Here is a 26,847-nt window from a genome sequence, read left to right on the forward strand (position 1 = left end):
AATGGAAAAAGCTTATTAAAACTGTTTACATTTATTAACATTGCATAACATTATATTATAAGGTTAATTTTTGCCTACTGGTAAAATAAGTACATGTAAGATAAATATTGGCTAATAATATGTCATGCAGTTGCTGGAACATACAAAAAAAACCATTAAACTTAAAATGAAGTCCATTAATATAATTAAAAAATAAGTACATGTAAACATTGTGCCAGGACAACACCAAAAGTTTTATGTTTTTTTATGCTAATAAATGTTTATGTTTTGGTTCTGTGTTCTGTTTTTTAACACAATAATTGTAGTTTAAAACTGTTAATTTGTTTAGACAGAAACATACCAGAACAATCAAACCATACACAAAATCTGAAGTAACCTGAACACATATAAACAGTGTTGCATGATCAAGGTTGTGGGGAAAAGGCTATACTGACGTCTGCTGCGATCGTGGCCGTTACAAGTAGCAATGGCATATATGACAGATAGATGAAGGTAGATGAATAAGTAGTACATCTAGTTATGTTTTTATGTCAGCAAATAGAAAGATAAAGGACTGCTTAGAAATTGTCACAAGTAAGTAGCTCTCCTTCATTCATCATGAAATTGTGATTTATTATTGATGCGATCATCAGTTAATGAGCAGAAACATGAGTGCTGAGGCTGGAAAAACAGTGTGTTTTCTACCCTTAAAAGCTCATGATTAGTCTCTTCACTGTAGATTTCATCCCTGGGCATTGCTAGTTTGGCCGCAATCAGTTGATTGCCCTGACCATTTCAGAGGGAGCAAGGGTGTGCCAAACAGCCTGCCAAACAGTTTTCTTCCTTATGGCTGGTGGACAGAGCATGCACTACTAAGGTTGGCCATGAGATGATGCAAGAGCAACGAGTATTCTCTTTGACCTCAGCCTAAGAAATGGCTGAATCATGTGTAGTTGTCAAAGTCCTGATCTCTCATCTTCAGCTGATCCTGGGTCAATCTCTCTGCTCAAGTGATATCGTGGCACATGGTGGTCACCGGTCCATGGCTTGCGGCTTGCATCCGAGTCGACTCCTTGTCACTGTCATCTCAAGTCATCCCTCAAACTGTGTCACATAATTTCTTGATGGCCTCAGCCAGTCTTGGGATAGCTCCAACAGCTGCTGTGTTGGCGGCAGAAGGGCCTATATGACTGACTGCCTCATGTGAGATTGTAGCAGCTCCTGACACAGCTTTTAAGCTTTCCTCGAGTCTACCTGACTTTTCCTGGCTTTCCATACATAAATCCATCTGAGTCGGTCCTCCATCTTTAAGCTTAATGACTTTGCATTGCCGGCAGTTCTTACACGTCAATCTGCTGAGCCCATTAAAGTTCTTTAGACAAAGTTTAGCCTAGTGTTCCATGGTGCACCTAAACTCAACTTGCATCTCCACTTGCCTGGTTACCTGAGTTGAGGGTTACTACCTTCTTAATAGCCATTAGAGAGAAGTGTGGTCTGTGCGGAAAAGAAACTACTGTCTGTGAAAGTAGGCTAGAAGTACTTCACAGCCTTGATTACAGCCAAAAGCTCCCTCCAAGTAACAAAGTAATTCCTTTCTGCTGGTGGAAGGGTTTTGCTGAAGAAAGTAATCTCTCACTCAGTTCAATTTGGTATTTGGGACTGCATTGCACCCGGCTACAGCTGCTAGCATACATGTTTAGAATGTTTGACTGTTTTGGATCAAGGTCGCTCAGTAAATGTGCCAATGACTGACCCTCCTTCATTTTCACAAAGACCATTTGCTTCCCTTTGCTCACCTTTTCCTGATAATTGATGCAGATATCATGCTGTGGTAGGAGAGGTCAAGATATCATGTCAGTAGTAGCCTACTGCACCCAAAAAGCGTTGCATCTCCTTGAGCTTCCTTGGGGTCAGCCACTCTTGGATTACAAAAATTTTTCTTGGTCAGTAGATATGCCTTCAGTGCTGACATCATGACCTATGTAGTGCACCTGTTGTTGGAGTAGCTCAGGATTAAAAGATTTCAAGGTCACTCTAGCTCTCTTCAGTCATAGGAACACTTCTTCTACCCGGTATAGGGGATTATCCAAGTCAGGTGCAAAAATTATGATGTCGTCTTTGTACTTTCCAAAAAGTTGTGTAATTGGAAAAATAAGCCTTTTCCAATGCAAATTGTGTAGTACATGCTCCTTTGGAATCTAAAAGGGGTCCAAGCACAGGTGAGACAAAAGGGCGAAACCTTCCACTTTCACAAGGCAGAACAAGTAGCAAAGGATAAAGTCTCATGTGCATCAGCGTCACAGGGCACTTGCCAATAACCAGGTCCAATGTGACAAAGAACCTGCTGCTTGAGAGTGCATTGAGGCTGCCGTCAAGCTGGAAAAAAAGTAGGCATCCTGCAGGTAGCTCCACCGGTAGTCAATGCAGAAACCTCACTTGCTGTCCTTCTTTTGGACCATGTCCACTGGAAACTTCCAAGCTTTTCCAGCTGGCTGAATGAGCCCCATGCTAAGCTGTTCCTAAACTTGATCTTTAGCCTCAACTTCCTTTTCTGACCTAAACTGATGTGGAGGCTGCTAAATGGAGTGGTTCCTCTCCTTCAGCAAGACGGAGAGCTCTACCTCGTATGTCCATCCCACATCTCTGTCACTGGTGTTGCATGTGCTCTGGCATCTTATTGACAACTATGCCAATCACTCGGCCTGTTCCAGCTTTGTGCAGTTTTTTCGATCTGCCAAAAACCCTTTTTTTAAGTGGGTTGGCACTCATACGCCTGGTGATTTCGCACTTTAAGAAATAACACCTGGGCCAGAAAAGGGTGGTTCGTCATCCACCTTTAATCCTCCTTTCCCATGTACATTCTGATCGTGACCCTGGCTCCAAGGTGCAATGATTGATCCTTGAGATTTAGTCCTCATGTGACTATGCTTCCCCTTGGTCCAGGTGAGTTCAAACTCGTAATTAGCCATGGCCCTATTGAACAGCGCTCTATTAACCTTAACCCTTTCACTGCTATAAGGGCATTTATGCTTCCTATATAGTTGACTTCCAAAGCGACATTTTTTGCAACTTTTCTAGCAATTAAGTAGTAACTTAATTTTAATATTCACTGACAACATAACCAATGGTCTTTAGAAATTTGAAAGATATTGAAAATGTGGTCCGAAGATTTCTCTATAAAATTAAGGTAAAATCATGAAGCAATTTTAAATTTTTGTATGGAAGTTTCTAACTTGAAAATGGACATTTTTTATTCAGACATTAGAACTATTTAGTGTTATTTTGGCTTTTGTAAGTACCTCCCTAACTAGGAAACAGAGAATTACTTATGTTGATGACATTATAACCAATTTATATTTAAATTTTCGTGATTATACAGATACTTAAGTTAGCAGCACTGCCTGTGATGGTGGTGAAAGTAATAGTTTTGTAAGAGTAAGGAACATTGTAGATGATCGCTTTTGCTTTATAGAGATTGTATCTCTACATAGCTTTAGCAATGCACACTATATACTGTAGATACATAAAAGTTTTTGCATTACACCATTTGTTAACACAAGGGCTAAATAAATTGTACAAGAAAAAAGTTCTAGATTGAAATTGAAAAAAATTGTATACATATTATGAAGCAAAATCGGCAATTTTTGGTACAATGGCTGGCAGTAAGTCAATAGCTAAATTTGTTTAACAGGCAGTAATTCCTTGCCTTGACTCAATATAGAATGTCCATCTCGGTCTGGACAGTGCCATAATGTCCCAGTCTCAGACGGTCCTACACTTTGCCAAGCATGCAAAAACCCTGGCTGCTGCAACTTCCTAGCACACTAGTGTGCTATCAAGAAAAGCATTCCTAAAATAGCGTCCTCGCTAATGTGATCCCTCAATAATATCTCTCCAGTCTTCAAACAAGTTTAGGAATTGATAGAATGGAAGGAAGCTGGGTCTAATTGGCAATAAGACCATGACTGCCACTCTCTTCGAACAAGTTCCTTGCACGTGGAGAGAGTTTGTCAAACGCTTGCTTGTTCAGAAGGTTTGTGGTAGATCCCATATTGATCAGGAATTGGTCCGGCTGCCATTCTAACTTTTCGAGAAGCAACTAGCTCAAAAAGTGTGGACTGTCTAAAGCCTGCGCCCTTGCCAGTTTGGTATCACCCTTGCCTCTCGAGGCAAGCCCTATCAGGCCAGACACTTTTGAAGCTGCTGAAGCCGACTCCCGAAGAGTTATATGAGTCTAAAATTGGACATAGTCGGCTCTGCCGCTTTTATGGCAAGCTTCCCATTACGCATTAGCTGGGTTTTAAAAAAATCTGTTTTGATATTAACCTCGGAGGAAAACACTTTCCTCTCTTCACCTACAACTAGTGTTATGAATCTAGAAGAAAAACATAAGGCATGTTGGGTGTGCTGTTGTTAAGACTGGCTTTAAAAAATGCACTTTCCATTGTCGTTCTGGCTGTTTTCCAAGCTCACCGCTAGCAATGCAGCTCGATCTGGTTTGGAACACATTTCCATGTTGACGCTGACCTCTAAACATTGAGGCTTTAGTTCCTCTAGAACCTTATAATAAATTTGGAGAGCTACTGCTGGAGTCTTTATCACTGCCAAATCGGCCAGTTTGGTAGAAGCAGACCTCCTCTGTCTCATCTCTCCATTACTTTTTTTCTTTGACTTTTTGTGGCTGAAACTCCTTTTAGTAGAATGCCTCTAACTGGCAGGTCAGAGTGTTTTATGCAAGGTTAGGATTGGTTTGGGCCGCTTGTGCAACCAGTGGTTGACACTAGTTTTGCAGCTTCTATACTTTTTGAATGACGGAAGACCTGACCTGAGAAAACTCAGTCCCGATTTGGACCAGTCAAAGTGAAAGTCAGCACGGCCAGCTGATGTTGCTCTAGTACCAAATGATCCACGGTGATGCAGAGCTGTTTCTTGACCATGTCAGGCCTGTTGGGTTGCGAACAGGTCTCCGTAATCTATTCAAACTAGGTGCCTCTCTTGGCAAGCATACTCCTAGAAGATAGTTGCTATTACTCTTCTCAGGGTGCTCAGGTTACAATTAGCCTGCCTGAAAGTAAGGCTGAATTTGGTCTGCAGTGCATCAAAGACAGCCTCTACTAAGTTAGCTTAACCACAGCTTTCAGTCTCCTTTCGTAAAGCTTTTTGGAGGTGGAGTAAATTGGCGCCTTGTGTCTGGCCGTTTTTTTCGCCACTTTCTGGACCTGCTTGATAAAATATTTGTCACCTCTCGATTCAAAGTATCGAGGTGATTAAAAGTAGTCTGCCCGAGCCGGGGTTTGGTGTACCAACATCATTCTCTCAAGTACAGCGAAAAATGGTCGGTAACTCAATTTGCACATCAAACGTGTCTAGCGTTCATATTGTTGCCAACCCTTGCAATAGTATTTTGCAGACTTTGGTAAGTGACCTGTTTTTAGACAGTTAGAGCTTTTTTGTGATCAATAGGTTGTCCCACTTTGGATCAGTCTTTTTTGGTACTCCTCTTTTACCAACACTAAAATAGTCTCGACTCGACGTCGCGGCCACCAGTTTAAAGAAAACTGCCATTTTGTCTTTACTGCTCAGCAAAAATCAAAACCACCGAGTGCAAAGCAATAAGAAAAACATATAATTCATCAGTACAGGAACAATTAAACGCAGCCCAACGTGTGCGCAAACAATGAATAGCATGCAAGAGACAGGTAGCGATCTTTGTCTTTCTTGTCATACCTAAGGTTGTTATATTTACTCCCAACCTTGGCTGGCTTCTCCCATGGATCTCTGGAAAATGTGTTGGTCAGGACAGCCAACTCAAGTCATATTGTGGATGCAGTCGCATCAGCTACTGATGCAGCCGACAGGCCCATACAAACCGTGTTATCCTATGCCGACCTATTGCTGTGATTTTACCTATAGCTTAAACTAGAGCTTTCAGAAAAGTAGGTATTCAAAGTATCTAGATAGCAAAAGTTGTCAGAGCCTATAACAGTAAATTGTTATGGCGTAACGAAAGGTCGTGCCTTGTCATACTCAAAACTTGGCAGCCCAAAACTTTGCCATCTTTGAGAATAACTTACTTAAACTTGCCTAACTTTATGCAATTCTTGCATAAAATTCACAAAAGAAGTTTAAGACCTAAATTTGTTAACTATTTGTAGTTGGGACCTATCAACTAAAGTTATAGCTACAACATGTAATTACTCACCTTCATCTTCATACATGTGACTTTGATGGTCATTAGCAAAAAGGCTGCTAAGGAAAGCTCTGACTTGAGGCAAACAATCCTATTAATGAAAAAGAGCAACAGTGAGGCATGAAGAAGACATAGTAGAACCTACTGACTTCTGAGAACTTATAACGGTTTTGTAACATCACACACTTTGTCAATCACTTTTAATCTTGGTAATACTGGATAAAATATTACGACAAATTATATTCTGAACTTTTATTTAAATTCAATAGTAATGATTGTTTCATATATAACTTAACTGTGGAAACATCAAAAAATTATGAAAAAACTTTACTGAAAGCATAAGTGCATGAGTTTTGCGCTAATGCAGCCTATTAGCCCATAGCGCAATGCATGCTATTAAATCTGAAGTCTTTCAAAAAACACGTAGGGCCTGACAAATCTGCTATGCTAAAAATTGCATATGGAAAGGTAGTGATCTCGGGTTTTTATGTCTTAACATAATTGCACGAAGCAATCTAATACAGAAAACTAAAAAATACTTTGAGCAAATATCAACTTAACCAAGTGTTCTCTTTAAAAATCAGCATTTTTGTAAAGCTTGCTTACGAATAAATGTATGTAATTTTTTGCAGCTTAGTATGTTATACTTGCTTTTTTTGTAGAAGCGCTAAAGAATTGGGAAAGCACATTCCAGAACAATTCATGATTGGTTCCTTCAGAGTCCTCAAGTTCTTTCAAAGACTGTCAAGTAAAAATAGGCATAGAGGCTATAACGTGCAAACAGTATTTATTTCACTATTAACCACTTTATCAGATAAAACTATCATCTACTATTAGCTCTTTAGAAAGTGCAAATGTTCTGATTGTCTTTGGTTTTTATTCAACCATAGACCTATCTTTAATCAGCTGCTCATTTATAAATCAGGTTTCTTATGTAACTTCTGTGATACCAATAGTGCTTATCTAGTTTTTTTGTTAACCTCTAGTCAAAGTCAAAAATTTATACTACTTTTTCATTTTCAACTTGTTAATCTGAGTTAAATTCTAGTAAGAAACATATTCTAACATATTATAACCTTCCGAGGTCCTCTATGTGTTTCAATAATAAACAAACCACTTGAGTGCAGGGCAAAAAATGTATACATTTATCAAATATATAATACAGTCAAGATTAGCGCGCCTACAATTAACTGCAAAGGATGAGATTTTCAGATACTATGACTTTCTCTACTCATACATGCTTCTCTCATATGCTTTAATCTTTTTTTCCTTTAAGCCTGGTAGACTGTGTGTACGCTAATTGACTTCGATATAAAAGTTATAACATGTTTTGCTTCATCCGGGCTGAGTCTAACCAGCCTCAGGCTGTATAGTCAAATTCACACTGTACTTCATAGCTGAGATGGTCTCATTTGTGCCGATTTTAGTCTTGTTAGATAAACTGGCTATATTCTCGCTGATACTACTCAATTTAATCAAACAGTTCACAATCGCTTGGCTGATCACATATGTGACTAGTTATTGACCTTTAGCCGGAAAACTAGGTGATAGAGTTTTGCTGGTCTCTACCACAATATTATATTCTATTTGAATCATCGAAATAGCTATTGAATAGGAAAATGTGCAGTTGTGAATGTACCAGCTTTGATTCCTTGCCATCAAACTGCTTAGCAAAAAAATCTTTTTATTTTATTTAGATTAAGTATGTTTGTATTCATATTTACAAAGCAAAGAACATCATATATGAGCAATGAGCAGATTACCCATTGAGCTTATACAATTATTATTACTACAAGCTTTTGCCTCATTCAAAAATTTATTGAAAACATATTGCTTAAAATTGTTTACCAAGTTGCAATACATAAAAAAACTTGATATTAAAAACTGAAGCATTTACAACATTTCAAATTAGTGAAAAAAAATCATTAACTTAAAAGGTAGTTTGCTGAACTAGAGTTTTCAATCTCTCAATATGTTTAAGTTCAGTTTGAGTCAAAAGCAAAAAATAACAGTAGCACCCTTAATTTAAAAATGTCAATGAAGTGAAGAAGCTTAATTCTTGTTAAATTTTATTTCTTACTTCGATGCATGTTGTCCTTTAGTCTTAAGACTAAAAGAAGAATGTGCTTGTAGATATAGCGTAAGCATTTTGAAAAAGTTGACTTATTTCATTGGCATCAAAATAAACTATCCCTAGAGATTTTTAGAAGTTTATCTCTATGTACACGTGAATCCTACAGATACAATGTTGACCTTCATCAGAGTACATTCCATTATGCATTATGATTTATTATTATATTTTACCACAATTTATCACATGTCTGTGTATTGTACTTCACGTATAGTCCTACATAGTTTGCCTACTCTTTTTGTGATTATGTGTGTGTCTAAGACAGATTGTGATAGTTTATATTCTAAGAATTGATCATATATGGAAATCAATACTATCAAACATTTGAAATGTTGTGCAGTCTGAGCAAAGTGTTCTAAAAGTATCTTTGACATCTCTCTAGTTACAGTGTAAATATGCATTATTGTTTTGGTCCCGGTAAAAAACGTTAAAAAGTTTAGTTATATTTAGGCAAATGTTTTAATTTAATAACTGAAAACAGCAACTAAACATACAAACAATAACATATGTTATTAGGATTGGCCACATTAACACAAACTCAACTAGGTTTTGGTATTCTTGCAGTTGAATATACCTTAAAGAGTACTCACCGACTGATAGAGATGCTCCAAGCACATACTGTCTGGGCAGATCTTCTTCGAAGTTGGCAGTTTACTGCACTGCTAAAATATAATGTACTAATGGTTTACATACCTGTTAGCTTTAATAAGCCACATTTCATCATCCCTAACTTATGATAAACAGGTTAGAAGTAGCTTTAGAAATCAATGAAGAACAAAGGGTTGCTTTCATTACTAAAATTTTATCAATGTAATTGGTTAAATGTTCAGTAATTTTGTACTATTGAATAGTAATTATGATCAAGCTGCTGACAAATTAATAGTTTCTGTTGGTGGTTAAAATATTTATAGTAATTAAAATTATATAAATTACTGACTCTAACAAAAGTATAATGTTTTAAAATTCAATTACATGCCATATGACGGAAACCTCTTTTGATTTCAGCTCAAATGGTTGTTAGATTGTATATCAGAAATCCATAAATTTGCCTGTAAAGTTGATTATAAATGAGGATCTAAATGTAATACAAGAACTAATATATTTTATCATCATTATGCCATTTTATTAAAGACAGACAAAAATAGGTGTAGCCTTGGTAGTATAGCAAATACATTTTTATTTGGGGTGTAGATTAAAGAGGTAATGGAGAATTGTATTTGAAGTTATAGTACATGAAAATAAGTTGTTACCTTGAAATGTTTCGGAGTTTAATTTCACTTTTTACTATTGAAATTTTTAGGTAATATTTTATGTATTACAGTAATGGAGTTTAAAAATAATTGCTCATATTTTTTGTGCAACTTCATCGCTCAATTTTCAAAAAATTCTTTTTTCAGCATATTTCATTGAACAATTCATCAGCATTACTGCTAGTAAAAACATCGTCACAATCTGCAGTTTATAAGTCTAGAAAACATAAAATTTGCATAATGTAACATAAACAATTTTAGAAGGAAACTATAGAAAAATAGCCCATTTAAATATCTAATAAAATTGAGAATCGAAATGCTTTAAATACAATCAAACGTTACTTGTTCAACATTTTTTAAACTTTTCATTTAAATCTTTGGTTAGGAATTGTTGCGTGCTAACTGCCTTGTAATCTCACGTGATTGTAATATTTTTTTGCCCTGTATCTAATCAGCAAACAAATCTGTATCTAGTAAAACTTGAGATAGTAAAACTTGAAACTCAATCAGACTTGCGCACTAAACAGTATTGTTTTGTGAGTCTGATAGATAGCTAGCGTTTCATTATCAATTGATTCAGGTTACGTTTGCTAGATTTGATCTAAAGGAACATAATGATTTAATAATTAATACCTTCTGATCAAAGGTTTTTGCTTATTAAAGCTTCTTTAGCTAAACTTTTGAGACCTTGTTTAACTACCTTTTTTTACTACTTGTACTGACATTTATTAAAGCCTATACATTTCAAATTTAATAGGCAATAAGAGTTTGTTTATAAATATACATACAAGACATAGCATATAACAGAGAATATATCTGTCATGTTAGGTCTAAATTTATAAACTTGTATACTCACATCAAGTTTCAAAACAGAAAATAAACATTCCTTTCGCTTCTCCAGCATTGTTTCTACATCAAGTACAAACACCTACAAGCAATACACATCATGCGAGAACTCAGTATTGAATGAAGAAATTGCAAAAACAACATTGGTTGCTGCTGCAAAAATATTTTATATTTTTTAATTAAAGATTTACTAAATGCTAACCATGTTTAGTTTTAACAGGTAGAAGATCATCTAAGTTATTTACAAGTATTTATAATGTCATTACAAGACATATTCAAATATTCTTTAGCAGGTTATTAATGATGAGACAGTCAAATGCTTGTAAAGATTTATATACTTTTAAAACAATTGTAGGCCTATGCTGCCCATAGACCCTTCTACTCATAGAATCATTTACCTGACGAAAAAATCATTTTATCTGTTTGTATGAACTTTTCAGCAATAAAACACACATAGGCCTATGTGGTGGTCAAACCAGTTTCCTGTTGGTTACGCTAAAGCTGTTTTGTTGACCTCACGTTTTATTGTTGCTGACCTCATTGTTGTTGTGTTCCTTCCGGGTGGCCCATACTGTCATTGGACCGGAGTATGGTTCCAAGTCTGATGAGACCAATTGAAGAGCAACGACTAAATAAATATCTTTGTTTTGCCCTAGAGATATATTTTACCTGCACTCACCCTAGTCAGTCTGGTTTCGCTAGCCATTAAAGAAACAATTTTCCTACAAACTTCATTTAACGTTTTTATACCCTATTGTGTTTATCAAGTAATCTCAACAAACTGCTAGAAAGAAGGCAAAGGTATGTGTATATTATTTTTCTGCCTTTTGTTTACAAAATAGTGATCATTGAACTGTGCTTAGCCTTGACCGTTTTCACACGTATCAGCCGCTTGATTGATGTAATTTGCTATTAGAATGCCTGTGTAATGTGGCTTGATCACTTATTATAACCAAATACTCCTTACATAAAATTGCTGTTTATATTTAGTACTTAGCATAGTATTTTTATGTTTTCAGACTTCACAGTGTTCATGGTATTGAGGTGAGTGTTTTCAATGTGATAAAAGTAACAAAGAAATGTCCAGTAACTGCATCATCATCATCATCAGTAAGGTTCTACGCTAAAAGTTCTAGCAAATTATAGAAGTTCAAACAAAGTTGCTATATGCTGATACAATATTTTTAACTTGAAATTTATTTTTGTTGCTGTTTATTGATATCAAAATCTTGAAAATTATTTATTAGTATTAAAATTGTGGTTATTCCGCTTGTACTAAAAATTAGTGGCAAATCAGTTTTTTCAACCAAGATTAAACTGCAGAACCCAAAACTTTTATCATTTAAATTGACTTTAGGGCCTGCCATTTTGGAGAGAATCATTAAAAAATGCTAAATAAGCTGACATGAAACGCAGTATTACTATACCCAACAATTTGGTCATCTTTAGCAAAAAATTCGGCCCCCAACTAAAAATACTAGCCAATGTACAAGAGGGCTTCAAACAGACTAAGTTTAAATTGAAACCTATTAAATGCAAGCTTTTTTAGGATGAAGTCAAGTAGTTTGGTGTGTAATCGGTATTGTAAGGATAAAACTGACCCAGAAAATAATAGCACTCATTCAAGACCTTATTCACGGGAAACAACAAGGTACCAGACAATAAGATGGGAAATTATCACCTTATTGCACTGCAGGCAATCAAATGAGGATGCAGAGACCAAAACACAATAGAGGCACATTGTGAGGGTGTGCTGACCGCACATTTATGGGTTCAGCATGAAACAAAACGTCCATTCTAAGGGTTAAGCGAGATATTGTATTTGAGTCGGATACTCTGTGCATATAGCAATCACATGTAAAGAACTGCTGATATAAGCTAAAATAGGTTTTTATGCAGGATCTGTGACAGCATGATTGACGGCAAAGGATAAACCTTGCCAAACACAACTTGGTATATGTGACACACAACCTTAGCCAAAATATACATTTTATGTTTTAGACACTGACGGCATGACCAACGTTCACAGGAAAATATATCATTAAGTATGATGAAATGTATCAAGTATAAACTTGGAAGGCAGAGATGGGTTGAGATTGTTGGCTTTAGACATTGTTTATAGAAATTAATGCCAGCAATGTCTGTTGATATAAATAAAACAGTAAATATTGCATAGCTTGCGTGAGTGTCACTCTTGGAATGTTATAGCAATGTAAATAAAATGAGATAATAGTTGTCATGTAAGGCTGACATATTTAGGTCAACTCCGGCAGTCTTCTTCGTTGAGATATTATCATATCTTACAACATCCTCAAAGCTGCAACCTATTTATTACAGGCCATAATATACAATATATATAATATTGCACCATAAAAAAAGTTCGGTAATAACACTTACTCGTTACTGCAAAACAATAGAACTCTGGTTATTAATGATTTTAAGCGAAAACTGTATCATTTGTGTAATGTGGTTTAGAGTTTGGCGCTCACAAGGTATGAGGGAGCTCAACAAAATAAGAAAACAGGTCAGAACGTTGCTCAAATGAAGAATAAACATCCCTTTATAAAAACATCTCCAACTTGCTTTTTCTCAAGTAAATTAGATGAGAGCACTTTAAACTTTTGGCTAAAGTTCAACAGGATACATTAGAGCTGTACTAGACAAGGACTTTTCACAAACCCGATGCAGACAAAGCAGCTGTTGAACAGGACCGCAGAGTAATGACACAATGATTGTCACAAGGAGAAGGCACCAGTGGAGTTCTTCTCTACTTAGTAAATCAACAGACAGACAGAGAGAGCAGATAAATTCAGCTCTCAAGATTCCAATTATAATTGACGTGTCCCCCATGCCTAATATCAAGATTACCTGGTTACTCAGGTATGGTACACTTAGACTCAAAAGGTTGGGACCAGCTTACCACAAATCATAAATTCAACTCTCTGCAGACATCTAAATTAGTCACTGTAAATTATGAACAGCTAAACAGGTATAAATTCAAAAGGCTTACAGTGCTCCCTCGCCATACAATTTTAATCTGTTTTAGGGCTGGCATCGTATAGCAAAAATGTCATATAGCTAGGTATAGAAGCCCATAGTAATTATATAATGCAAACATTCCTTGAAAAAAAAACATCAATGTGTAATATACTCACTGTACATACTAAAGTTTAGAAATAAAATAGAATGTTTACCTTAGTAACTATAATTACCTACAGTAACTTTAGTGTATTTAGTGGTTATGATCTGCAACAAAATGGAACACTACTAGGTACAGTATGTACTGTAGAGAGTTCTTATCTTCAAGACAGGTGTATAACATAAACTTTGAATTTAACTTAACCTTTTCCACACCGTTCCCGTAATCTGAGGAGCTGAGAGCGCAGTCTCAGCGTACCAAACCCGTAATTGCCCGTCAGATCTGAGTCTTCGATAGGTATTTTTTAAATTCAATTATTTATTTTAAAAACAGCCCTAAAATTTTTAATTAATAATTTGAGGAGTTTTAAAAAATATCATACTATTAATTTAATGCTATAATTAGTCCCTTCTACGCATGTGCAAAAAGAACACGCTGTTAGAAGTTGAACGTTCTTTATGGAAAGCTGATCATCATGAACTGACGCGATATTTGAGGCGCTGCTAAAAAGATTCGTTTACAGGAAGATACCGACTGGTTTGAAAGTGAAAAAAAGGATTTTAGACCAGAAAAATGTGAGGAAGACGATGAAAGTAAAAAAGAAAATCAACAGAATGAATTGGATTGCGAAAGTTAGACCGAAACGGCCGGTGTTGAAACGGCGAATAATGGCGGATATCAAAGAGGAGCTGATTTAAAACCAAAAGAATTACATTTTGCTGACAGCCTGGTAGGAGTATAAGTTTGAATTCTTAAACAGGTAAGTGTTTTTATTATTCAAAGCTTTTTAAACATTGGCCATGATATATTATGTGTATATTATGATGTTATATTTAACGAAACGAATAAATATGGCCTTCAAAAACATTGCGATGCTTCGGAGCCTGTTGATGATAAATGTTTGGCGAGTTGCTTGTTTAGTTTTGCATATAGGTATTCCCAAAAAGCCTACTCTATTGCTTTACTGGTCCACATTCCTTTATTATCTACGCTGATTTTTAATCAGTTTATAAATTGAAAGAAAGTTAGAAGCAAGTTTACACTTTATTGACAATTTTGAAGACCCTGCTGGCAATAAATTGTTCAAATTAAAAATGTTTTTGCCATGACATGCGACTGGTTCTATCCTGTTTTTCTATCTGATAAATTTATATTTGTAGATGAAAGCTTGCTGGCGTGGAAAGGCTGGCTCAACTTCAGACAGCATATTCCATCTAAAAAGATCTAAATTTGGAATTATGTTATTTGCTTTCCGTTGCTGTCTCTGGCTATGTGCACCAGTTGTCTGTATACATTGTCGATGAGCAAGCTGAATGCACTGGCAGCGGAGTCACTTGTGGAATATCTTTGTGCGAGTCATGTTACCATGCTAGCTAAATTTATTTACAAATGGTATTTTATTTGGTTTCTGCAAATGCTTCACTGCTTTGTATTGCTAGCTTTTGTACATGCATTTGCTAATCTATTGTATTAGTTGTGCATTGATGTGCTGTATTTGTTGCACACTGCCATCTTCAGAGCAGCAGTCTAATCAAATAGTTTAGTTCTCATATTGTTCTGCAATATAACAGTCCATGATTTGCTGTTTCTGCTCATAATAAATGTTGCTTCCTATCTTATGCTGCTTCACCAAATGTGTGAATATAGGCTCACGACTTAATTCTTTTTGCACACAACCAGTTAATCTTTGCTGCAGCACACATGAATCTGTGCAATGACTTTATATGCATAAGTTTTTACATAAATCTAGTCTCAAGAAATGCATAAAAATTCAAAACAAAAAGTTGTAACTGCGTATATATAGATGTCTAGCTGCAAAGTTTTTGCAAGCTGTGTGGAGGAAACAATCTCATTTTGCAGGAAAATGTCTCAGCTTCCAGATGCATATTCATTTGCAGTTCTGTGCCGATTTGCACGAAAGCTGGAGCAACCTTGTCGGATGACTGTCTTGCGCTGCTTATGGACATGGCGTCTCGAGGATTTCCATTGGCGCTCCCGCTATACATCGGAGCTCATAACTCCGCTTTCAATGCTCTTGGGTGACTAAATTTTTTTTGCAAATCTTGTGAGCATATGAATCCATGCAAGAATTATTTATACAACATTGCCAATTGTTTTTAGTGAATATAAAATACAATTGAAAATGACGTACTAACATAAAAAACTCGTAGCTTCAACGAATTGCGGCTCTTGCAGGTAAGCAAATGCAAGCTAACTACATTAAAAAAGTATCAGCTTGTAGAGAAATTTCTCGGAATTCCGATGCATGTTAATTTATGTAACTACCTCAATTTTGAAGAAAATTGATTCAGTTTTTACGCAGTGGTGTCGAAGGCTCAAATCGCCATAGTAAATGCACTGGTACGCTGGGGAATTTCCAGCCGTAAGCCCGCGGTCGCTAAAGGATTAAATTAACTTGGCTTACTAAACACATGCTTAAAGCTAAGTTTCGGTACGCACTTTAATCTATATTAATAAACTTCATCTTTTTCAGCACTAAAATTATATCTCTTATTTGTTTCTAGCTTTGTTTTCGCTATATATTTTAGCCGACCTCATCCAAACTTTCTTCAACCTAATTCAACAAGAAAGCCTGAGTGATGCTGTTCTTGATGCTGCTCTAGCTTTTATGACCATTTTTATCCATCTAAACGAAAATTAGATTTTATTACTGTACCTTTAGAGTAACATGATTTGAGCTGGTACATGTAGTGAAAAGAAAAGAGAAGAGACAAAAAATGTATCAAGGCTAATTGTGTTACAAAAAAACTAAATACGTCTTGAAGAAGTTTTTTGTTGCAACTCTAACTTTGTACTGGTTTTAAAGGAGAAACTATAACCACTTTTAACATGAACAACTGAAAAAAATTGGTCAACGTATCACTTTCAGGCATTGTGAGCAAGTTTTCAGCAAACAGCATATCAACATGGTTTTTATTTCAACGTAATAAGCACACTGACTGCCAAATTGGAGATTTAAGTAAAATTTTTGTGGAACTTATTTCAATATTATTCATATGGTGAGAAAAACAGTTTTATTTTAATTGGTAAAGCAATAAATGGTTTAGCAGGGACAAGGTAACCTGTTGGCGCACTTTAGTGTAATGATCACAAACGCCATACTTTGCGACTGCAAAGAAATTCAAATTTTCAATTTTTAATGATCAACAACATGAGTTTACTAGTATATTATTATCCTGTATAGATTATAAACAGCTAGAAAAACTGAAGCGTTTACTACTAGCAGCTAAGTGACAGGAAAATAACTGCAAGCATCTACTTGTCCCCTTTTTACCCTACTTAGTATGACAAGTTTGGTTAGACTTCTGAGAGACGAAATTCACACAGACTGTAAAGCAGGTGCTGCAGACATTAATGCATTCATGCACTCAAATTGAGGCTAGCTCTATACTCAATCTAATATGAATGATTTTAGCAAGATAATAGAAGAAGAGAGAACACTCACTAGTAATGTTTGTGCCAGACTTTTAAAATGCCAGCACTTGCTATTTGCCTAATTAACAAGCTCCACACTTCAGAGGCAAAATAGAACACTTGCCACCTTAAATCGAAAAAGCAAATTTAAGTCTTATTATCACTTTTTATGCTGCTTAGCAAAAAATTCACATTCTGAAAAAAGATATCAAATATTTGCAAGGATATCAGTGAGACTGAGCATACAGTTATACCAAAGCATCACCTGTACATTTGGGAAGAAATGTTAAGTACAACTCTACCAGCGTACAGACCATTAGCTGATATATATACGCCAATATGACTCTTTATTATTCTTCAACTTCTCCAGAAAGTTATTTTCGCTCATGCATACTAAATGCAAGAAACAGTGTAAAAATGTGTTAACCATCTTAATGAAATAAAACTATGTGCCCATCTGAAGCTAAAACAATTGAAACCCTACAGAAGACAAGAGTAGATTAATAGTAGTTTGAAAAAAACTCAAAGGTCTGCAAACTCATAAACATCAGTAATGACAGTGACCATGGTTATCAGAAATATGGTTTATACCTCTTTAGTGAATTAATTTATTTATTCATTTACTATTTTATAGCGTGCCTTTAATAAAACTTTTCACAATTTAACTAAACATTCATTTTTCTGTTGTAGAGCAAGCATTTTGTTGTATTATAATGTTTTACCTTACGCTCTAAAACTTGCTTATTCCACCGAGGGGTTATAACAAGGATTCATGCTTAGTAATTGTCTTCCCTTTTTGATTTTCTCTCTGATTCCTCATACATGTGTTTATCATGCTACCTATTTTACAGCTGCGTAACAATAACCTGCAACAATCGTGCTATGTTTCATATTACTATTCACTGGTACCTGCACTAACCATACATGACATTTATTACTATCCGTATAATAGGACCAATCATATCATACCCTTTTGTTCTATTAAAATCTATCATTCTAGAGGGTTTCGCTGTAAATTGTTATGAGAAACAAAATATCCCAATGAAACATCAAATGTTTATCCAGCTTTTTTGTATTGATCTACAAGTTTACTGACAAGTTATTAGCCTTTTCTGTTCCATAATAGACTATATCATATTAAAAGATGTGTCCAAGCGTACCATGTCCATGTCAGCCCGTATGGTTTCACTGCTTGATAATTCTTTCTAAAATATTTTTATTTATTTTTAATTTTGTATTATAACAATTAAGTGTTGGCTTGAGTAATTATGTAACAATCTGTGCTACTATATTAAGGCAAACATCTGTAGTCTGTGAGGGTGTGCTGACCTCACACTTGTGGGTTCGGCGTAAAGTATCATACAAATAAGACTGTCACTATTAACTTCAAACGAAATTATATATCTGAGTAATGTACACTGTGCATATAGCAATCACATGTAAAAGACTGCATATATATAGCTAAAAACAGTTATTTTATAAAAGATCTGTTACAGCATGATTGAAATCAAGGGAATCAACTTGTCAAACACAACTTAGTATATGTAATAAACAACCTTAGCCAAAATATACAGTTTATGTTTTAGACACTGATGGCATGAGCAAGCTCACAGGAGAACATATCATTAAGTATTTGGCTTGAGTAATTATGTAACAATCTGTGCTACTATATTAAGGTAAACATCTGTAGTTAGCATGAATATGCCAGCCGTACACGTAGCTAAAGGTTCTTCCATGTATACAATTTTTTGCTTCACTAAAAATAGTTAGGAAGCTAAAATCAACTCGCTCAACTGTTCAGAAAACGTGTTGAGGTCAGAAGACACCGTAGAAGGTATTTAACTGGCAGAAAAAGTAGAACTGAGTAAAAACGACGGCAACAATCAGAAGCAAACTGGCTGAGCTAATGGTGCAAATATTTTTGTCTCAAAAATATTAATTTTTGATTCTACATGTATCATTTATATGGTTTGTACACGTCACTTATTTTTGATTATAGATTTGTAGCATTTAATGTGCTATAATTATGATACAACCTATAGATATGCAGATTTACAACATATTACTTGTACATGTAGATATCATTGCCATTGTATAAATTCACCTTTCGATAGATCGAGGCTCCCAACTTCTATTGCAAGTAAACAACCAGTTTTGACTGCAAACTGTAGCAAACAAATGAATGAGTGCAATAAACTTTTATGAGCTAGTGTTAAATATAAATATAAAATAAAAATATGCTTTCAACTTTAAAAAATGAGATGAAAAATGTATAGCTCAAACAAATCGTAGCAGGGGCTGTAGGACTTTTGAATGGTAATTTCAAGCAATAAATATCAACTTGTAGGGCAATTTATTTGCTTGTCAATGCTTATTTATTTAGGAATATTTAACAAGTTGGAGGTAAGTTATAGCAGCTTTCTTGCATTGGGGTCCAAGGATGAAATTGTGCAACTTATTGGCTTGGTATGTTGTGCAATTGCAGGCCATATTTGCTCAGTAGCGAAGGGGTCAAATTACTCAACATCAGAGTAAAATTTAGTATGATTGTAAGAATTAAATTATTTAAATTATTTATTTTAATAATTACACATCGACATTAAAAAAATGTATGTTCATTTTGCGAAACCAGTTGTAAACACGTTTTTAACCATGTAATACTTGATCTTCAATATCTTCATCATTAAAAAAGTAGTCAATTGCTTTTGCTCACAATTTTGCATAAACTGAATTACACAAAACCGTCTTTTTTCAATTGTGCCTGCATAAATACATTTTTTCAATTTACAATTTGGGTGTGACTAGTTTTGTGGTGTGTTATTGTTAAAAATTAGCCAGTTGATTATTCCTTATAAGATAGCAAAACTGAGTTTAGTTTACCCAATTTCAGCTGGTATAACAAAATTTGGTTTTTATTGTATTATTATCATAAATTCACAAAAATGTTGTTATTTTCATTGTTTGCAATTATATTTTGTTCACAATTAATTACTCACCTCAACAGGAAACTTTTTAGTTTTCGACTGCAATAGAATTATAATTTTTGTAGTTTTGCTCCAGATTGGAAAGCAAACCACTCAAAATAGCCTGTGAAATTGAAAACTACACTTACATGTTTGTGACACTCAGAAATTGTTTTCAGAGTTTCCAGCATGTCTTTCGAAACACTTGTTTTTGTCATAAACTTCTTGTATATCTCCTCCAATTGGTCATCACTGAGTCTGAAGTGACAAAATATGAGGCAATTGATATAATTGCAGTGCTTATTATTTTAATAGCTGATTGATTTGGTACAGCAGATTTGTAATCAAAGTATTTCTGCCAGAAAACCTTATAATCGGTTTTAAAACGTTCAGTTGAACACTATATAGCCAATGGACCCTCGAATTCATGAAATGTATACGTAGTTATTACATACAGTATAATGCTTGGGATATCATAACTTGCAAAACATAGGTAGAGCTAATAGTGAAAACTTTCAAACTGCAAGAAGCTGTTGGTTTTCAAGTGATACACATAATTAATATGAAGAGAGTACAGAGAGAGTGCAAAGATAGGTGAAAAAGAGAACCAACAAAAAATAGCATTGTGGGATGCATAGAAAGTTTTGGGTAGCCATTTTCAGAAATTCATCGAGGAAATTCCAGTAGACTTTCTAATCTGATAAAATTAAATTGGAAAATAACATAGCTTTAAAATTTACATTCATTAGCACAAAAGGAATACATTATTTCATTTCAGATGAGTAGTGTATATAATATATATAATATACATGTATATACTACTCATTTGAAATAAAATAATGTATTCCTTTTCGCTAATGAATGTAAATTCTAAAGCTATTTTATTTTCCGATTTAATTTTATCAGATTAGAACGTCTACTGAAGTTTCCTCAATGAATAAATTATATTTAGGTTAATAAACACATAAATATATATGTATTACTTTTTTGTAAAGCACTATTGGTGATGTTAGATGTGCGTGTGCCTATTCTCAAAAACCTAACAACAATAAAGAGTGCAATCCACAGAATATGGTGCTTTATCAATAAAACATGTTTCAGTATTTTACAAAAAATTACTAAAAGGTAAAAAATATCCTCATGTTACCTACATCAACACTGATTTACCTCATGTTGTTCTCTCGTATGCTATCAATTTCAGCGACAACTTTTGCCGACCCTCCGCCATCAGCCAGAACTATCAGTGGTTTAGGTTTAGGTCTAGACCTCTCCAGAACTTCCTTAAAATCTTGCAAATCCACATCACTGTCACCATGAAGATATACCACTTCACCATCATTCCTGCCAACTGGATCTAGAATCATCGAACAATATGATTTAAAAAATGTATTTAAAATATTAGACCAAAAAAAATGGTAAGATTGACTTGCATTGTTTTAATATGCTGCCATGATATGCATAATTTGATTAGCTGATTTATATTGTGACATGACAGCAAAGGTTTTTAGCCATTTTCTTCAGATCTGTCAAAATTTATGCAAATTTGCTTTAATCAGAGCAGTTTTCTAAGCCTTTGGTTATTTTGTACCCCAGCCTAAATGTTATGTTAAGCTATCTCAGCCTATATGTTATGCTATGTTATCCCAGCCTATATGTTATGTTATCTCAGCCTATATGTTAGGCTATATGGAGCCTAATATATTCAAGTATGCTTCAAGAATCTTTGATGATGTATTTAAATTTATTTTTTTACTAAATCTTTCAATACTGTAAAAAATTGGCAAAGTTTTGATTATTAACTTTCTCACTAGGATTCTTTTGAACTATATTTGCAATGCTACGTAATATTGTTTCAAGGAATACCAGTTTCATGAGCCAATACCTGCTACTAATTGAAGCTAGTAATTAGCAATGTCTTAACGCAGTACTTTGCTAAACTAAAAATAATAATTGTGAGAGCCGTAAAGTTATTTGTTCTTCAACAAGAGTAGAATTTTTGTATTGCAAAGATATTTTTAATGTTTCTGAAGGTTTAAAGTTTTTTTTGTTTTTACTATAATTAAGGAAAGAAAGCATGCAGTTTTGTCACATTTTCAATTAATCTAAAAGCAATTGTTACCACTATTTTTTCTTCTTGTAGTTCAATACAGGTCAGTTTGCTTTCACCCAAAAATAATGTTCTCTAACTCCTTTTCAGGCTACATAGTCAAATGTGGGAGCCATTGTTATTTCTTCTATTTCAGAAACAGTATGTTATATTTATGCAAAGAAACCTACCAGTCATTCCTTAAGCATATGCAAAGTTGTTACAAGAGATTTACTGTAGAACCAAATTAGAGATAATATAAAAAGAGGAAAGGTGTCCTAAAATAAAAATACCAAAGAAGATAAACAAGCTTTCTTAGAAGCGTTCAAATAAGCAAATTAATTATGTGAAACTTGAAAAACTTACCCTTAGGAATAATATGTGGCTCACGCTGAGCAGGTAGTGGTGTTGCTTTATATTCTTCGAGTTCTATCCCACTTGCCGGAACCTGTGGAGGAGGTGAGTCAGTTGCGGACGTTGAAGGACTTTCGTTAAACGGTGGGGATGAGTTGGACATCGTTGCAGCCTGCACAAACAATTGCTGGAGGTTATATGTTTTGCTAAATGTGGTTAATGTAGCATTCCATTTTAAGCTAATATCTCACAGCTCTATCAAAAACTATGTTATCTAACAATAATACATGCTTTTGTTTATCTTTACTCTCCTACAAGCCATTTTAATCCATTAAATGTTTGACACAGTTAGATACGGAATTCTCTCCATGTTTTAGCAAAATAGAGCAAACACCTCTCAATGACAGTTCATAAGCGAGGTGATAGAATTAATGTCATCATGTCTACCAAGTATTAACTGTAATCTAGCCACTTTACAAATCAAATGGCCAATTTAATGATCACTGATTCTTACAAAAGTGGTTGAAATCATATTGCAATAAGATGTTTGTTTATAGTAAACAAACATATTATCAGCCAGGCATGAACAATGATCTAGAGCAGGGGTCTCCAAACTACGGCCCGCGGGCCAGATGCGGCCCGTTGGGCCCCTCAATCCGGCCCGCAGAGACACTTAAGAAAAAAAAATTAATAAACAAAATAAAAAAATAATATTATTAAACAAAATAAAAAATAAAAATATCATTAAACAAAATAAACTCTGTGCAGAAAATGCGCGTTATGACTCAAGCCAACTAGCAAGAGTGGCGTGCGTCGACTTTCCAGATATGTTTCCGCACCGAAATTAGCTCACAGACTTTTTAACAGACTTTTGTATGATCTCTATTTATATTAGTATATTTTGCTATTTTTAAATATTTAATGATTAAACAAGTCAATTGCAAATAGCTGAGATAAGTATTTATTAAAAAATAATGACGTTTTTGGTTGTTTTTTGATCACTATCTCACTCATGCGAAACTGCGCATCTCATTCAGAGATCATATAGCATTCACGAAAAGGATTTCCCAGGGTTTCCATGGCATTACGGTGGTTTTGACTGAGTGAGATAGTGATCGGAAAACAACCAAAAACGTCATTAATTTTTAATAAATACCTATCTCAGCTATTCACAATTCACTTATCTAATCATTAAATATTTAAAAAGAGCAAAATATACTAATATAAATAGAGATCATATCAAAGTCTGTTAAAAAGTCTGTTAGCCATACGTATTTGGTGCGTAAAAATACCTCGCGCGACTTTTGATCCAACTTCCTATTCGTACTTCCAAGCACATTGCGAAATTTAAAGAGCTGAGCTACAACGTGGAAATTTTTTATATTTCAATGCTTCATAATGGTTGATAAAAGGAAAAGAAAAGTAGATGATGAATGTCGGCGATTTCAAGAAGAGTGGAGTGTAAAATACTTCTTCATCGAATCTGCAGATAAAGCATTGTGTGTCATCTGTCATGAGACTGTTGCAGTATTGAAGGAGTACAATTTACGCCGCCACTACCAAAGCAAACACCAGGGAACATATTCACGGTTTGAAGGAAATATACGTGAAGAGAAACTTGCAAAGTTAAAGCAGTGCATTAATTCTCAAAGATCAGTTTTCACAAAAGCTTCAAAACAAAATGAGTCGATAGCAAGGGCTAGTTTTAAAGTGGCTTATATTCTTGCTAAAAATGGCAAGCCTTTTACAGATGGTGAGATAGTAAAAAACTGTTTGCTAGAGGTTGTGGATGAACTTTGTCCGGAAAAATCAAATGTTATTAAAACCACAACATTGGGTGCTAATACTGTTGCCCGGCGAATTGGAGACATGAGCACAAACCTAATGGAGCAAATTGCCAGCCATGCTAAAAATTTTGTGCATTTTTCTTTGGCAATAGATGAGTCAACGGACAGGTGTGGCACCTCCCAGTTGCTAATTTTCATTCGAGGTGTGGATTCCAATTTAAATATCACTCAAGAGTTGGCTTCACTGAACAGTATGTACAACACAACGACTGGAAAAGACTTGATGAAAGAAATACAGAAAACATTTGAGCAATATAGTTTGGATTGGAATCGATTGAAATGCTTAACTATAGATGGGGGAATAAATATGTGTGGTGTGAAAAAAGGATTGGTGGGACAAATCAAACAATTTTGTGCTGAAAAAGATATATCCGAACCAATGTTTCTACATTGCATAATACACCAACAAGCTCTTTGTGCAAAGTATGTGGACATTAGCTGTGTGTTGGATCCTGTAACAACAATGGTGAATTTGATAAGATCACATGGACTGAATCACAGACAGTTCAGGGAAATGTTAAAAGAGACTGAGACGGAATCTGTAGACATGCCATATTACACTGCAGTAAGATGGCTAAGTTGTGGAAAAGTGCTGTCAAGGGTTTTTGAGCTAAGAAAGGAAATTGCTGAATTTCTTGCAGGAAAAGGAAAGCATCAAGCATTACTGTCTGATAAAGCGTGGATATGTAAGTTGGCTTTTGCTGCAGATATCACTGGCCATATCAACAGTTTAAATCTTAAGCTACAGGGAGAAGAAAACCTCATTAGTGATTTGTTCACACATCTAAAGGCCTTCAGACACAAACTAGACCTGTTCCTGAAACAAGTTCAGGTTATGAATTTAACACATTTTAAAAACTGTACAGAGGCTATGGTAGAAGCTAACACAGATTTTCCACTTTCATTTGCTTGTGGGGTTATTGAAGAGCTTCAACATCAATTCCAGGAGAGATTTGCTGATTTGCATGCAAAAGCAGATGAGTTGAGACTCTTTCAAAATCCATTTGAAGTGGATGCAGCTGCATGTCCAGACAGTTTACAATTAGAGGTGATTGATCTGCAAGCAAATGACTCGCTGAGGGATAAATTTAAAGAAGGGCTTGTTCAATTTTACCAATTCTTGCCTAAAGAGAACTATCAAAATTTGAGGCATTTTGCTGCAGGACTGCTATCTATGTTTGGCACCACTTACTTGTGTGAAAAAACTTTTTCTAGAATGAAGTATGTGAAAAACTGTTATAGAACAAACATGTCAGATGAAAATCTGAGGGCTCTTCTAATGCTTGGGACCTCAAACCTAAAGCCAGACTTTTTCACAATTTTGTCATCAAAAAGCCAATTTCACCACTCACATTGAGGAAACTGAACAGACTAATTGTGATTTTGTTATGATATTACTCTTGCTTGGAATTTAACCTTTAAATTTTGAATAAATATCTTCTTAACTAATGAATCTTGTGTTATGTACTTCATTTTATTAAAATATTCGCTCTTTGACCAACGGTATACGGTTTGTCGGCCCTCAACATGCTGGCTGAAGGTTCATGTGGCCCTCTGGCTGTAAAGTTTGGAGACCCCTGGTTTAAGGCAATCAATGGTTGCGCTGCAATAGTTTCGCCAAGCTGTCAAAGGTTTTGGTCTAAAAAATTTACCAAGTAGAGCTTCAAGTGAACTCAGACTCACTAATTAGGGTTTGATAATCATTTGATGTATGAAAAAACTGGTAATCGAAAATTATTTGGCAACATTGACACAAAAACAATACACAGCAGTTTATCTTCTGTGTAAAAGCAAATAGAACATCTAACATCAGCAAGAACTTACAGACCTTCATCAAAATAGGATTAACTAATCTAAACCTACTTTGGGTTGCATCATATTATCTTAAAAAGCTTTTTATTGTAGTCATAATAAAGTAATCTATGAAGCTCAGCTTCTTTATCAACTTTTTTGAAATACTACTCCAACATGACAATCAACCACAAATGACTTGAAACCATTTAACAGGTTGCTCAAAAAATGGGCTGCAAGTTGATTATGTAATCTTCAAACTCCTAAATATGCATATGTAGAATAATTCAGTATACATGTAATTATGATCTTAAATAGAAACTGTTATGCAGGCAACACTTCCTTATTTCTAAACACAAATCCAAGCCCATCATATTGCTGACTCAGCAGTGTTTACGTCTAATAGTTTACTAGCTTAAGCCCAGTTACCATATATGCCATATAATTGACAAGTTGGTAATTGCTCATAGCAAAAAAAAAAGATTTTTGTCTACCTGAAGAATGAGTGTTGAAATATGAAACCAGCTTATCCCCAATAAAGCTAGTAGTCAAGCGCCTGGAACTCCACTATGCAAAGAAGCTACATACACATCAGTGACTGATTCACTTCCTTGATGTCTGAAGTTGACAGTATAGGACTTTTAGCCTGAGACAGGCGTGATGAGGTGAAAGGTTAACCAAGAACTCCATGTAAACGATACACTATGCTGACAATCTAAACAAAATCTAAGCTTTTAACCAGCTTACTATCTTACTGATATTTTCATGCATTGTCCAGCATCAATCATGACAAACAGCTAGTAAATATTTATGCATTATGACGCACTCAACCCCCT

The 26,847-nt window shown here is 35.0% G+C and overlaps 2 protein-coding genes across 2 annotated transcripts; one reads left to right on the top strand and one right to left on the bottom strand.

Moving 5' to 3' along the window:
* Positions 1-4,814: 4,814 nt before the first annotated feature.
* Positions 4,815-20,192, bottom strand: LOC137402439 (uncharacterized). The gene is made up of 7 exons (XM_068088937.1): positions 20,083-20,192; positions 10,407-10,478; positions 8,891-8,962; positions 6,821-6,910; positions 6,182-6,260; positions 5,453-5,537; positions 4,815-4,923 (listed from the first exon to the last, which is right to left on the bottom strand). Exons 1-7 carry the CDS (start codon positions 20,149-20,151, stop codon positions 4,815-4,817), a joined length of 576 nt encoding a protein of 191 aa, XP_067945038.1. The 5' UTR covers positions 20,152-20,192.
* Positions 20,193-23,771: 3,579 nt separating this feature from the next.
* Positions 23,772-25,577, top strand: LOC137402440 (general transcription factor II-I repeat domain-containing protein 2A-like). Its single transcript, XM_068088939.1, has one exon. It carries the CDS (start codon positions 23,772-23,774, stop codon positions 25,575-25,577), a length of 1,806 nt encoding a protein of 601 aa, XP_067945040.1.
* The last annotated feature ends 1,270 nt before the right edge of the window (positions 25,578-26,847 follow it).

This window comes from Watersipora subatra, chromosome 8 (genome assembly GCF_963576615.1).
Source record: "Watersipora subatra chromosome 8, tzWatSuba1.1, whole genome shotgun sequence".
NCBI classification, from domain to species: domain Eukaryota; kingdom Metazoa; phylum Bryozoa; class Gymnolaemata; order Cheilostomatida; family Watersiporidae; genus Watersipora; species Watersipora subatra.

Coding starts and splice junctions, on each gene's coding strand:
- LOC137402440 (XM_068088939.1), top strand. CDS start 23,772: ATGGTTGATAAAAGGAAAAGAAAAGTAGATGATGAATGTCGGCGATTT.
- LOC137402439 (XM_068088937.1), bottom strand. CDS start 20,151: ATGACAAAAACAAGTGTTTCGAAAGACATGCTGGAAACTCTGAAAACA. Junction 6,911..8,890: donor TGGAGCATCTCTATCAGTCG/GTGAGTACTCTT, acceptor TTTACTTGACAG/TCTTTGAAAGAACTTGAGGA. Junction 6,261..6,820: donor TTAGCGCTTCTACAAAAAAA/GCAAGTATAACA, acceptor TTTCATTAATAG/GATTGTTTGCCTCAAGTCAG.